The 14,542-nt window shown below is 41.5% G+C and overlaps 1 protein-coding gene across 1 annotated transcript in view; it reads left to right on the forward strand.

Moving 5' to 3' along the window:
- Positions 1 to 14,542, forward strand: part of ttc27 (tetratricopeptide repeat domain 27) — a 72,098-nt gene that overhangs the window by 33,904 nt on the left and 23,652 nt on the right. The window contains exons 10-11 of the mRNA XM_030786367.1: positions 5,851 to 5,964; positions 12,234 to 12,329. Coding sequence (XP_030642227.1) covers positions 5,851 to 5,964; positions 12,234 to 12,329 — 210 coding nt within the window. The remainder of the gene's footprint in view (positions 1 to 5,850; positions 5,965 to 12,233; positions 12,330 to 14,542) is intronic.

The raw sequence follows: 14,542 nt of genomic DNA on the forward strand, positions 1-14,542 counted from the left end.
GCTTTAAAGATCTACACATGGTTCTCTTGAACGATACAAAAAAGCCATTTTTTTGCTTTTGACTCAATTTAGCTTGTTATCTCTCATTCTACTGCAGCTCTCTATGCAGGACAAGAGGTTGCAAGTTTGCTCCTGATGTGCTTCACGACAGCTTTAATTAATTAATTAATTAATTAAGCTTAATTAAGAACAGGACACGGACCACTGAACCCAGCCACCTTGTTTAGAGAGCGCTCCCTCTCACACTCTCTCACGCACACTCACACATACACACACTCAGTCACTCGCTCGCTCACTCACTCACTCCCTCCCTCTCTCCCACTCTTTCTTTCTCTGCTTCTTTCTCTCTGTAGCTCCCTCTCTCTTTTCCCCTGTGTAACTCTTTCTTTCATGCTCTCCTTTTTGTGGAGGACTTTCAAACTGCTCTCACAACAAGTTCTCCAGTGCTGATCTTTAATGTTAAACAGTGACACCTTATTGGCTCGCACAGTCTGCAAACTTTAGCTATTTAATTTTATTTCATTTTAAATATGTAGTACGCATGCATGAATGTTCACATGAATAAACTCGCTTAGCACTTTTTGTTTGTAAAGCCCAGCTTAAAAAAGTTTGGAGTACAGCAAGAACAAGATGAAAAGACAGCCCTCTGAGTAATCTGGTTCTTTTAAGCTTCGAAGAAGCTCATTACAAAGAAGCTTGTAGTCATTACCCCCTTTTTCATTTGAAAAACCAAATTCTTTATGCTTTTAATCACTGTAAAAATGTCTTATAAATCTGTTTTGGAGATTGGATGAGAACAGCAGCCATAACTGTCAGGCATGATGAAGACTTCCAGGTTCACCTTACAGTCCACGTTTCTATTAGGCGGTACCGACAGCAATGTTGAAGGACTGCCTCAGTGGCAATATGATGGGCCATAAGACAGATGAAAAGAGAAAAAGGACAACAAAGGGAATGGATAGAAGGGAGTACAATAAAATGCGGGAAACAAGAAACTTGCTCATGATGTCCATATTCCGTTCAACTCCTTTGATAGATTTCAGTCTCTTCAACAAGTCAGTACAAGATATGTTCAGCATTACTGTTAGCCTTTGAGAGAGAGACAGAGACAGAGAGAGAGAGAGAGAGAAGAAACATTCCTCTCATTGTTCACAATATTCACGATATTCTCTGATTTATCAGACCTGAAAGCCAGAACAGGACACAGTGTTTCAGAGCTCCATGACCAAGACCAGCTGCATGTACTTCTACTACTGAAGCAATGTCCCAGTAGCACCACAGGCATTTTGTGTATATATTTAGCATGTAAATGATGGTGGTCTTTGTTCTGTTTAGATTTTTTGAAAGAAGGGCCGGGAGGAGAATGAGGCCATGGTAACCTCCTTTTCTTTGAAGTGTGGGTCAGGGGGTGATATGAAGTTTTGCTCAAAGCCTTTAATTAGGAGGCTGTTTCATCTGGGCCTCAGTACATGAGCATGTGAAGACTGTCAATGAACTTGCTGTTCTGGACTCATTTAAGAGGTTTCAGTTGAAAAGAACTCCAAGGATGTCTGTACACAGACACACACACTTACTCACACACACACATACCCACTCACACAAATGCACATCTACATATGTGCACACTCTTACATAAATACGCACAGAGACTGTGAGCTCCACAGATCCACAGGACGTGTCATAAAGTGGTGGAAATGGGATTTCCTTTGCGTCAGAGATCGGGGTCAGTGAAATAAAGTGTCCAGACATTTTATTAGCTCTTATGACATCACCAAACCCAGAATCCGGGCTTCAACCTTGGTTGTCTAGGACTTCAACACGGCAAATAGTCTGGCAGATGGTATGAGCCATTTCAGTGAAGAGAATCGCTGAAAAGAAAAGAAATGATCAGTGAATTTGCAAATCTGACACCAGAAGGTTTGAGAATTGATAAAACTTTACAAATAAAAAGTTTATTATTGACAGGATTTAATTATGCTGTGCTGCATGGTGGATTAAGTTTCCAAAACTGAACGACCTCTTCAGTAGTTTAGAGATGGCACCTCTTAGAAGTTACCTCTTAGTGTCTGTCTCTATTAGATCCAAAAGGACATAAGTGTGCTGCGTTATGATATTGGATTTAACCAGACTCAGCCTTAGCCGGTCAGGCTAAAGACTCATGAGGCAGGTTATGAATTGTTTCCCATTCTACTCAATGGGGAATGCTGATATTGTTGCTGGGGTAACTTAGATTCTGAGAATTGGAGTGTGGGGGGGGGGGGGGGTGTTGCAGAGGTAGTGAAGTGTCATGGGATGGAGACAGGGGTATCTGGATGGAAGGAAGTTGGAGCATTGTCTCAAAGTTATATCTTCCTCGCTATTTCCCCACTGGGAGGAAACAGCTCTGTGATAATCATCTTTTTTACTTGGTGCTGGAAAAAATAAAAACAACAACACAGAAACAGACCTGGGGGAATATGTTTTTTGTTTTTTTTTTCTTTATTCTCTGAACACCTTAGCTGTGTACCACATTCAAGAGATATCTTCTCATCTTTACACTAACCAAGACTGGATTTCTGTGTGTATGTAGTCCCTCGGTAGCTGAGCAATGGTAGCTCTCAGGGTGAAGACAGCCCTGATCAATCCCCTGTGATTGGATGTGTTTGGAAGTGGCAACTGATCTCTCATGATAGACACTTTATTCCCTGCATTTTTGCGGGCCTGTTTGTTGGCTTAAAATTTCTGTCTACAGCTTAACTGAAACTCAGGATTAAATTCAAAATCACTCTTTGGAATGGTTTTACTGACAGTGCATCTGTTTTACTGTCACCAGTATAAACTGGTTTTATCACAATCTTGAGTGTTTTGACTAAAACATATTCCAGATACCATGCTCCCATTCAGTAATTCATATTACTTGGCACCTGTTATCCAAGTTTTCCAGACAAGCTGTTAAAAACTCCTTTAACTCTGATTTATTTTGTTATAAACGCCTTATAAATCAGAACCTTTCACCAAATCTCAGCCACACTGGCTATTAAGGAACAGGGCTCTGGGGTAACTGGCCGTGTTTACTTCGGCATGTGTGTCAACCAGGGTCAGTCTGCCCCTTTTTGCTCAGTGACAGTGATGATGTGCTTGTTTACATGTGAAAAGCGATAAATGAATTTGTCTTTGCTCCGGGCGATACTTGGCAATACTATTGGCGTAAAAAAAATTAAACGGTTGGCTCAGTGACCTTGATCAGCTTTATTGCTGTTTGACGGGGAGACCAGCAATATCTCAGGTAACTAGAGATTTTTTTTTTTTTTTAATCCTGATACTATGAAAACTGTCGTCACTGAGAAATTAAATCGATACACACTTAAAATATGGGTTCTCTCTTCACTCAGCATTCACTGTAGCGGTAAGCACATCGGCCATGCGTTCTCTAATTAAAAAATTGTGAAACGTCTCTCTTCGCCTGGACCCAGACTTTGACGTCTGTTCTCTGATACTCTGGCCTTTGCTTATCAGACTTCATTCTGAAGATGTGGCCCGCCTGGGTCACTCTCTGGTCTGGCCAAGAAGCGGGAACGTGGACTCTGTCTGACCCCAGGAAGTTTACCGAAGAAAAAGACAAAATATTCTTAGCTCTCACAGGATTGGATTACAAGAACATCCTCAGCCAAATTCTTACATCATACACAATTGGAGAGTTGACCTGAGGTACGTTTGTGTTTGATTTGGCTTTGGTTTTGTTGGACTTTCTGTTTCTGATTATTACTAATCAATGGACAAAATGCTGCCAAATTTATCTCTGTAAATGCTTCTTGGATAAGCTACGATGCTTGAGCCAAATTTGAGTGGAATTGTGATTCTTGCATCCTTAGGTGAGAGTTCTGTGGGCAGGAGCACTAAACCAGCCTGACATTTTGTGGACATTGTGTCTTGCAGATTAAGACAAATATTTGTTTTTCTGTAGAACTTTTTATACCCTGTGGCCATCAAGGAGGAAGATTGCCTGTCCCTGTCCTATGTGATGTCTCTTTAATATAAAAACTGAGATGGCTTGTCTTTGTGAAAGAGATGCTTTCTCCTATGTGAGTCATATTTGAGACAGGATAGCTGTCTGTACACAGCCTTATCGTCTGGAGGGATGTAAATTTGACCTCTCTAAATCTGTCAAAACTGGGAGGGGTCCCTATCAGCCTTACAGCAGCTGACATAAACTAGTTATTCTTATCGTCTCTCTCTCTCTCTCTCTCTCTGGCTCTTCCTTTTGTCCCCCTCCCTTTGTCAGCCCTTTCTGTCACTCTCCTCTCTCTCTCTCTCTCTCTCTCTCTCTCTCTCTCGCTCTCTCTCTCTCTCACTCACACACAAACACACACTCACACACACGCACAGTTTCTCCCTCAAGCTTTTCTCTCATTTCTCCAATCCTTTTCCCTCTCATTCTCTCTCATTACTGTTTAACGTTTTCTCTGTCCTATCCAATGTCTGTACTTTCTTTCTTTCTTTCTTTCTTTCTTTCTTTCTTTCTTTCTTTCCATGAAGAAACTAGTCGGCTGTGTAAACACTGATTGGTTCCCAGTGTTTACTTTTGTGCTTGGGCTCATGCTGAGATGACGAGGTCTGTGACGCGTGTTTTCGGCACTGCGCTGTCTGGACACATACCTGTCCTCTCCTCATCCTCACACAGCAGTGGAGGATTTCCTCTGGAATCTGCTTGTTCTACACACTCTTCTGCCACTTTTACAAAGAGAGCAGTGATTGATGCTAATGATAGCTAAAGTTTCCTTTAGTTGCCATTGTTTGTTTGGACAGTTTGGACAAATAGAGTGGCGGCTAATATCTTTGCATCTGTTTATTCTGAATGAATGCAAGTGCTATCTAATATTTGATAGACCTTTTTCTGTTAAAAGTGTGTTTTTCCACAAACTTTGCTAATGGTAGTTAACTGTGTGAAAATGTTATGTGCAGCAAACATTCTTGAAATGGCTGCCTTCCACGTTCATTTCCATAGAGCTGTTATAAGAAGCAGTTGTCTTTCTGAGATGTTACAGACTAACTGTTGAAAAGTGAAAGAGGATGTTTGCCTGTTTGAACTGTTTAAATTTGCAGTCCAGCAGAAAGCTTTGTGAAGTAAGGTATGTGTGTTCTCAGACTGCCACGTGGTCCCGCCCCTTGTCTGTGAACAGACGTGACCTCAGTCCTATGAGGAAAGATGTAGGCCCTGCTGTCTCAGGGAGGAGTAATGGATTTCCTGTGTTTGAGCAGGAAGTGTGTCCCTCCCTCCTTTACACAGTCACACATCTTCAGTCACTCAGTCAGCAGGAATCTGTCCGATCAAAACCCATGAACTCTCAGTCTGTCGGCCATTAGCCATCAAATCCTTTAGTTTGTGAGTTTTCTGTTCCTGTACTAATTCTGGCTATTTTGAGTCTTAAAACCTGTCATGAAGATTCAATGCAATGGTTTCCTTGTTATGAGTTAGCATCTCACCTAATAGAGTGTGTTTGCGGTAGTTAGTAGACATACATTTAATGTTATTTCTGGGTTTTTGAACGTGTGTGTGTGTGTGTGTGTGTGTGTTTGGGATTGACAAATCTACTAGTCAGAAATGTGTGTGAGCAGTTTTCTCTGTGTCTCTCTCTCTCTCTGCTCTGTGAGCCATATGCATTTCCGTATCCCGTGTGTGTGTGTGTGTGTGTGCGAGAGAGAGAGAGAGAGAGACAAAGGTTTTGAGTGAGAGCAAGAAAGAGACAGAAATCTGTCCATCAAAGAGGCTTTCTTCAGGTCTGCCTGGGGCCTCGTACGTGTGAGCACACATTAGTGTGTGTGATATCTGTCGGTCACAGAGGTAAATGATGCCCTGTTTTCTTCCTGCAGTGTTTGCTGTCTCAGCCCAAGTTCTGGGCAGTGGAGGTGACGTCTCTGTGTCTTCGGACCAAACTGGAGAAAGGGAGTTCCCGCAGGGTGGAGAGGGCCATGATGCAAACACAGGTATGTTGTATTGTGCACGCACGCACACACATACACACACACACATACGCACACACACAATTTCTGTCTTTCCCTGTCTCTCTCACAGGCACTTTCAAGCACGCGCTCATGCTCACACACAAACCCAAAATTTCTGTCTCTCTCACAGGCACTTTCAGACACACACACACCCATGCACACACATGCGCGCGCGCGCACACACACACACACACACACACCAAATGCTAACCTTAACACACAGATAAGCCCTGGGAAGTGCACCTTCCTTGCTCTGACTTCCTGTTTCTCAGAAGTCATTTGTCACTGGGGTCTGTATCCCAGAGACACCACACTGAGAACTGCTGATTGTGTCTGTTTGTGTGCGTGTGTGTGTGTGTGTGTGTGTGTGTGTGTGTGTGTGTGTGCACTGATTTAAGCATGATAGAAGACCCCTCTTCCCAGCAGGAAGAAGGGAAGATGTTTCTCTGTCTAGAAGTTTGTGTGTATGTCTGAGGGTATATGTACTCTTGGGAGGCCGTGGACATACTGGATAAGGTGTGAGATAAAAGCTGAAAGAGTGATGAAGGCAGGATGGACGTGGTCAGGACAGGACTGACTGGTGTGTGTGTGTGCGCGTGCGCGTGGGCGTGTCTGTTAGAGATCACTGGGGGTCTCTGAGTGTGGAGAAGATGTTGGAATTGCATCATTGTCAATCCCAGTTTATGGACTCTTTCCATAAATACTGCAGCAATGTTCAGCTCATATTTGTGTTAGATTTGTGTATATCATGTTGTATGTTCTGTTTGGTTAGTGTTGTTTGTTTGTTTGTTTGTTCCTTCCCCCCCCCAAGGCATCCTTCGTCAAAAATTTAAATGCTGTTTCCCCTCAACTACACACACATGTATGCTCACAGACACAGCAATGTAAAATTCTCTTTGGCAGCTTCTCTGACTGGGCTGTTGGGAAGTAATTTGCTGTTGAATGGCGTACACTGGTGTGAATGATCACAGCGAGAGACAGGGCCTGAGGTGTTCTAGGAGCTGTCTGCTCCTCTCACAACAACAGTCAGAACAAAGTCAGAGGACTTGGGCTTAGGGCAAAGGATACGATCGAAAAATTTTGTGATATGATGAGTTCTGGGGAGGATTGAGAAAAATCTGAAGCCAATCATGCTGTGGAAATGTCTTCAACTTTTTTTTTTTTTTTTTGACATGTACTGTAACAAAAGCACTTGTTTTTCAATCACCGTTTTTTTTTTTTTTTTGGTTTTTGGTTTTTTTTTCCCTTTTGTGCATGTGTGTGTGGGGTTTTTTTTTCTTTCTTTCTTTTCTTGTGTCCATTTCAAATGTCTGTGAAGAGGGGCTGATCTCTGCTATATCAAAACTCATCTTGACACATGACTCTTGGGGTCTGAATTGCAGCCCCAGGAGGGGTGTAGTGTGACAGACAGTAGGGTCGCGGGAAGTCTCACACATCCATGTCAGTCAAAAAGTTAGAGAGCAAGACACAAAGTACTCAATGATCCCACTTCCGTCACCCTGAGCTTAGTCAGGACCGCTTCCGTCCCTCTGAGCCCCACACTGTTGATTCCAACATTCCCTGAGCGACAGTGTCTCCAAAGTGGTTTGGAGCCGACATGGACTGACAGGCAGCTCTCTCGCTCTGATGTCTTAAGGAGCAAAGTGAAGTAAGCAAAAAATAAGAAGAGGAAAAGAAAGAAAACTTTCTGCAAACTTGGGTTGGATTGTTCTTCTTTTATGTAAGAGACCATGCATTCTGACTTCTGATCATCTTGACATCTTAACGCAAAGGAAAAAATATTACCGGAAAGGTGACAAAAATAATAGAAACATAGGAATGTATAGAGTGTAGCCTTCAAATCCACTCATCATGTTGGGACAGTGAAGATGAATCCACTCTTCATGTTGGGACAGTGAAGATGAATCCACTCTTCACGTTGGGCCAGTGAAGGTGAATCCACTCTTCATGTTGGGACAGTGAAGATGAATCCACTCTTCATGTTGGGACAGTGAAGATGAATCCACTCTTCACGTTGGGCCAGTGAAGATGAATCCACTCATCATGTTGGGGCAGTGAAGATGAATCCACTCATCATGTTGGGCCAGTGAAGGTGAATCCACTCTTCATGTTGGGCCAGTGAAGATGAATCCACTCATCATGTTGGGACAGTGAAGATGAATCCACTCTTCATGTTGGGCCAGTGAAGATGAATCCACTCTTCATGTTGGGCCAGTGAAGATGAATCCACTCATCATGTTGGGCCAGTGAAGGTGAATCAACTCTTCATGTTGGGCCAGTGAAGATGAATCCACTCTTCATGTTGGGCCAGGGAAGATGAATCCATGCCTTCAGGACCTAGAGCAGCTTTTTTCTAAGAAGTAGTCTGGACCCCTGGGGATCTATCTGGAAAAGTGTTTTTTCTACACACTCTCATGGTCAACAACTTTTCTGGTTTCTTATGGCAGATAAAAGGCTTTAATCTGTACAGGTTCTCTCAAAATATTGTCTTTTTTACTCTGTTGACATCTAGCCATGATTAGATGTCATCACCCGTGTGTGTGTTTCATGGCAGGGGAGCATTGTCATAAATAGACAGTCACTTGTCTTCTTTGTGGTTGCTTTATGAATGCCAAACATTTCATTGACATAATACTGAGAAAGCAGGTGCTGCAGTTGAGTTTACTCTACTACATAGGTTTATTCTTCTGTCTCTTACAAGATATTTTGGGTAGATGTTTTTATCTTAATTTCTGAGAGGTCCACAGCAGTGCATACCAGTGTTGGCCTTTCCCCCCCACACAATATCCAGAGCACAGAGTGTTAGAGGGGAGTTCTTTGGTTAAATGAGTGCAGTTCTTGACATCAGCAGGATCTTGGCCAAAAGGTATTCAATGGGGCCTTTGATCGCTCCTTCATAAGTAGGGAGGAATATGCCCTAGCAAGTGAACTTAAGGATCAAACTGGTAGCTTCGTCACTGTTACGTCTTTTAAGGCTCAGGGAGAGAGTTTCACCCATGGCATAGCCATCAAATGGCTCAACTCCACTACAGCTGCATTTTCTTAACAAATATCTTTGATGTGAACCATGAACTAAGTCTGAGGGGGAAAAAATGCTTGAAAAACTTTAATTTCCCTGTTCTCTTCAGCATGGAACATTGTAGTTTCAAGTTTATGTTTGGACAAAGCACTCACTTTAGGAGAATGGGGTTTGGCGTCTCTTGCCTCTCCCGCCTATTATCGACTGCCTCCCTCTTATTCTCGTTCAGGGCCCTGCTCATGCTTGGGATGAAGCAGATTTCTCCGAACATAAAATTCAATTTCTGCAGTTAATCAATACCGTTCCTGAGATGGAGCCCGACAGCTTTAGTTCTCTATATGGATTTGAACAACGTGAGGTGAGACCAAACAAGAAACTCAAGTGTGTATACTGACTGCGGAATGCAGTATCATGTTATTACTATTTTCAGTGGAAAAACAGCATTTTTCTGCTAAGTAATTGAATGGAGGTATTTCCAAAAGCTTCCTCTCTGTGTTGTGAATATTTATTCGTCAAAAAGAATGTAGATGTTTTCTCCTCTCTTGGCTTTGATTGGCTCCCTCAGTAGCTGGCATGGATAGACCAGTTTCTAACTCTGACTGGTTAGTTTGCTGCCCAGTGTCGTATAAAAATGTCTTGCAGACTGAAAAATATGAATATGATGAATAAATATGGTTTTACCTGTTTTTTTTATTTGAGTGGTCTGAAAATCATTGAATGATTCTGTGCTATTCAGAGAAACTGACTTTAGCCAGTAGATAGTGAATACATGCTGGCATTGTCATTTCTAACCAGTTTATAGGAGGAAAAAATCTCATTCAAATAAAAGTCATTTTTATAAGTGATGTGAATGGTAGGTGGTGAGGACAAGTTTAATTTTCAGACCGATGGTGTCCCTTGCTGTTGCTGTTTGCTGCATTCCCATCAACCCCCACACTTTACTGTTTGGACCTTGAGTGTGTTCATTGGCTGTGGAAAAGCAGAGCTGGTTGTTAGGTAACTGTGGTCTGCCCACAAAATGAGCTTTGCTTAGCTTCAAAGAAAGTGATTACATCAAGTTAGTTGGAAATTTTGCTTCCAAATGAGAGCAATCCTCATTTCCTCCAGTCAAACTCCCACCCACTCTCAGCCCACCAAAGCAGGAGATATAGAGCTTGATGAGCTCATAATGACATTAAGGGCCTGTGCACACATAGTTATGTGTGCTGAAATGGAGTCCCATTAATGGGATAGCGACATGTTCCAGAATTCCTAAAGCATTGTTCATTCCTGTAGTTTCCTATTTTGTTCTGAAATTTTTCCAAACAGAAATGGAGTGTTTACATTGCTTTCATTCCTTTTGTGGGCTGTAGTGCTGTAACACATTCCAATATAGCCCCCCCCCCCCCCTCCACCCCACTGTCTTTCATTATTCCTGTGAAAGGGACTCTGATTTGTCTTCTCTTGGTATGTGTCCTAGTGACTGACGGGAAGCAGAGCCAATGGAATGATTTCATGGCATATCTGTAATGTTTTCCGGGGATAAAACGGTTGTCAGAACAGTCAGCTGGATTTTTGTACTGTGCCGTCACCTCGGTGATGACACACTGGTATCTCATGCTTCAGTCATTCTCAGTGGGTTCAGCTTAAAGTGTACTATTGGGTGATGTGTAAAAGCAGTTGAAATTCAACATGCCAGTGACATTGCTGGTAATCTTGAGTTCATATGTAAAATCCGAAAGAACACAAAAAACGAATTGTTGGTTTTGTTTTGTTCTCCATTTCTTCTGTCTTTTTCTTATTCCTGTCTTGTCAGTCTGTCCGTCTGTCTCCTTGACAGACTTAGATTGATCACCTCTCAGTAACAGCAAATAGAATTAAATCAAATTTGGACATTTTTTTTTTTTTTATGAAACCTTTTAGCAAGCAAAGCTTTGTCTCATGTATGCTGCACATCTCCAGTTTATTCTTTCTTTTTCTCGGTTGTGTACTCTGTTCCCTGTGATGGACTGGCGACCTGTCCAGGGTGTTTCCCCGCCTTTCGCCCTATGAGCGCTGGAATAGGCTCCGACACCCCCCGCAACTCTAATTAGGATAAGTGGCTTAGATAATGAGTGAGTGAGTGAGTGTACTCTGTTTTGAACACTGTTTACTTTCCACCAAAGGAATACTGCCCCACAGAAGTTGAAAAAAAAAAACAACAGATGATTCTCCTTTTTTTTTTTTCTTTTTTTTTCAAAATCAACTTCAATGGTGTTGGCAAGTGTTGACAGCTGTGTAAGATGATTTGCCCACATCTGCGTTAGAATTGGTATTCCTGTCTTAGTTACGCTGCAAGCACTTTTCCACGCCTCTGGCTACCTGGCTGGAAACACCGTCGATCACTTTTCTGTCAAGGGTTTTCTGGAAAGTCTGACTCAAATCACGGTCAGTGAGGCAACCGTACTCAGAAACCGTGTTACTCAGAAGTTTGAGTCATCTGATGTATTCAAATGGTTGACTACATGCAGTTGGAATTCTCAGCTTGTAAAAGGATAATCAAGTTGAGTCAAGCTGAAAATAGAGGGAAAGGAAGATGGATAGCATACCACTTGTACTGTTACTACTTGTTAATGAGTGTGTGTAGTCTTACCCTATCCACTCTGTGTGTTTGTATGTATGTGTGTGTGTGTGTGTGTGTGTGTCTTGCCTTACAGAATCTCTAGTTTTTTTTTTTTCTGTATCTCAGTCTTTTTCTCTCTCACAATCTTTTACCTAGTTTTCCTCTCATTTCCTGAAAATGATCTGGACTGTTCTGCTTCATCTGAAACTCATAATTAAACTCCCCCCCACACACACCTCTCTCTTTCTGTCTCTCTCTCTCTCCCTCTCCGTCTCTCCCTCTATCTCTCCCTCGCTCTGTCTCTACTGATGTGTGTGTGTGTGTGACCGGAAAAATGGGACATAAATAATTCTTATCTCAGAATTTTTCCTTATTTTGCTTAATACATTTTTTTCATGTCTATTTTGTTTAATCTCCCCTTGTCACATGACATACATGTACATCTAAATTCTTGCCAAGACATACTTTTGGTTGTATTGCACCATCATCTATGTCTGTGTTTGTGTAGGTTTGACCATCCACTTAGTCTTCAGAATCCACCCACATAAACCTTAACTGATTTTTCCCACATGGGAGGCAACCAGCACAAGAGAGACAGTTGAAAGAAGATATTTTAAGAAGCTAAAGTTTCTTTTTTCTGTTTCTCCCTAGACCCTGGCAGATCACTTTGAGACGAAGACATGTCCTGTGACAGAGCGACTGAAAGTGTTCTACTGTTGTCAGGCGCCACCACGGTGGGCCATTCAGGTAAAAACACTCAACACCTTATCTTCAACCTCTCTCCAAATTAGGTCTTTGAACCAGGCGTTTTCCTCATCTTTTTTCATTTTCAGGATTTTAACATTTCTGTACTTACTTCAACATGACTTACTTGAAGTTTTCTTCTTGTTCTTTAATTTTCTCTCTCCCAAGCCACAGCGCAGCTTCTTTCAAAACCTATTGTCTTTGTGATCCTGTTTCCAAATATTAATAGGAAGCAGAACTGGAAACAGCTTCTACCTGTTACCTTTCTGCATCATATCCAAACAGTTTATTGTTCTTTAGCTTGCAACATTTGCGAACTGCTCCAACTCACTCAAAAATACCATAGCTCTTTATGAGCATTATTCAATTGTCACATTACCTGAAAATACAGCATAGAATACCATAAACCAGCCACTTTATCCATGAATACATCTTGTCCAGTGCTGTATTACATGGGCATTTTTGTGGTCAAAGACAGTTATCTGCTGATAAGGTACAGAGAATGTCTCTGTAGTGTATAGGATTCATTATTTGTCATTTCAGTGTTTTTTTTGTTTTTGTTTTTTTTTTAATTTTTGCTGATGAAATACACTTATTTTGTTGTTTGAACTTATCTGACATACAGTTGAAAGTTTTGCCGGGCAGTGTAGGATACAATTGAACAATTTAAACTTCTTGACTTTTTGTGAGATTTAATGTAATTTAAAAAAAAAACACTATTAACTGGTTACTGACATTCATGAACAATCTTTTTCACTTTGTCTGTTTATTGTTTCCATTTCCATTTTATTCTGGGATAATGCCTTTTGTTTCTGGTTTTCATTTTTGTTTCAAACCCTGTTTAAAACTTCCTTTTTACCACTTTGTGGCTTAGAAACACTACAGCAGCGTCTAGTCCCTGTTGAGGGTTAAGGGGGTCTTTTTGGCTTAATGCCAATTTAGAGAAAAGTAAGCCATGCAGAACCTCTCTGATCCATATCGACTTGGTGAATTCCTGTTACAGGCTTCTACACAAAACTTCCTGAGAACAGCAGTTTTGACTGGTATTCCCAAGGATTTACTGCAGTAAAAAACTACCTAATGGCACATGTCAAAATAAATTACAGTAGAAAGTTACAGTCAGAAATATTATTATCACTACCACTACTATATCACTACCAGTTCCACTGAAATTGAGTTTCCAAGCATTACTGAAGGACACAATGCATCAGTGAAGGTTATTTTTTAAGTGCTGATTATAGACAAAGTGGGTCAGTGAGTGCATTTTCGCTTTACAGTGGAAAATTGGAACGGTGATGTGTGGTTGTGCGCGCGCGCGCGTGTGTGTGTGTGTGTGTGTTTGTGAATGTAATTTCCCTGGCTTTTTGAGAGCTCTTTGTTAGCCTCTGGTCCAACCCTTTCGCTGTTCTCTCTTCACTTCCATGCGTCTGTGCTGGGTCTGGTGGTGTGTAATTAGTGAGTGCGTCAGTGCTCTGATCTAATCTGGACGCTCCACTCTGGACACAGTAGATCTTTGTCAGGAGTCAGAGACGGCCTGTTTGTGCGGCCTCCTCAAAGCCTTTAGCTAACTGAGCTTATCAGCACCAGACAGAGCACCAAGCTGAGCATTGACCCGGTGCAGTGACTCAGTATTACCCAGTACCTAGGCGGCAGCCCAGAGTGCTCAAAGTAAATGTTTAGATTCTTTTAAAGATTATAAAGCACTTAAAGGTCCAAATCTTGTGTAAAAGATGCTCTGCAAATCAAGATATCTTGATAGACATTGCTATAGTTGGTTTACTTTTGTTGTAAAATCAGTTTTGAGGGGTTTTCAAATTATAGTGTTAATTAAGAAATAAAGGGTTTTGCCTTAGTGGTATTGTGCCTAGATGAAGGAGTGTGCAAAGGAATGGAGCAAATGCATATAGAAATGAAATGGTGAACGTCCAGTCTTCTCCATCCTTCTGACAGCTATTATTGTCATTAGTCAGTGACACACGGGATCTGTGTGGCCATGTGGGGTTCTGAAGGCCAGACCAATAGAGCATGCTATTGTATGTGTAGCTAAACGTCTTAGCCCATCTACTGTGTGAACACGTTTCTATTATTTTGTCATTTTTATCCCATTTGTTTCATTTTACAATATTTTATCTTTTTATTTCACATGCAAGATATATTCCATCCTTTAAGTCCTGTCCAAGACTTTAATGATATTCACATTTTATGAATAGGGAATT

Source organism: Chanos chanos, chromosome 10 (genome assembly GCF_902362185.1).
Source record: "Chanos chanos chromosome 10, fChaCha1.1, whole genome shotgun sequence".
Classification (NCBI taxonomy): Eukaryota; Metazoa; Chordata; class Actinopteri; order Gonorynchiformes; family Chanidae; genus Chanos; species Chanos chanos.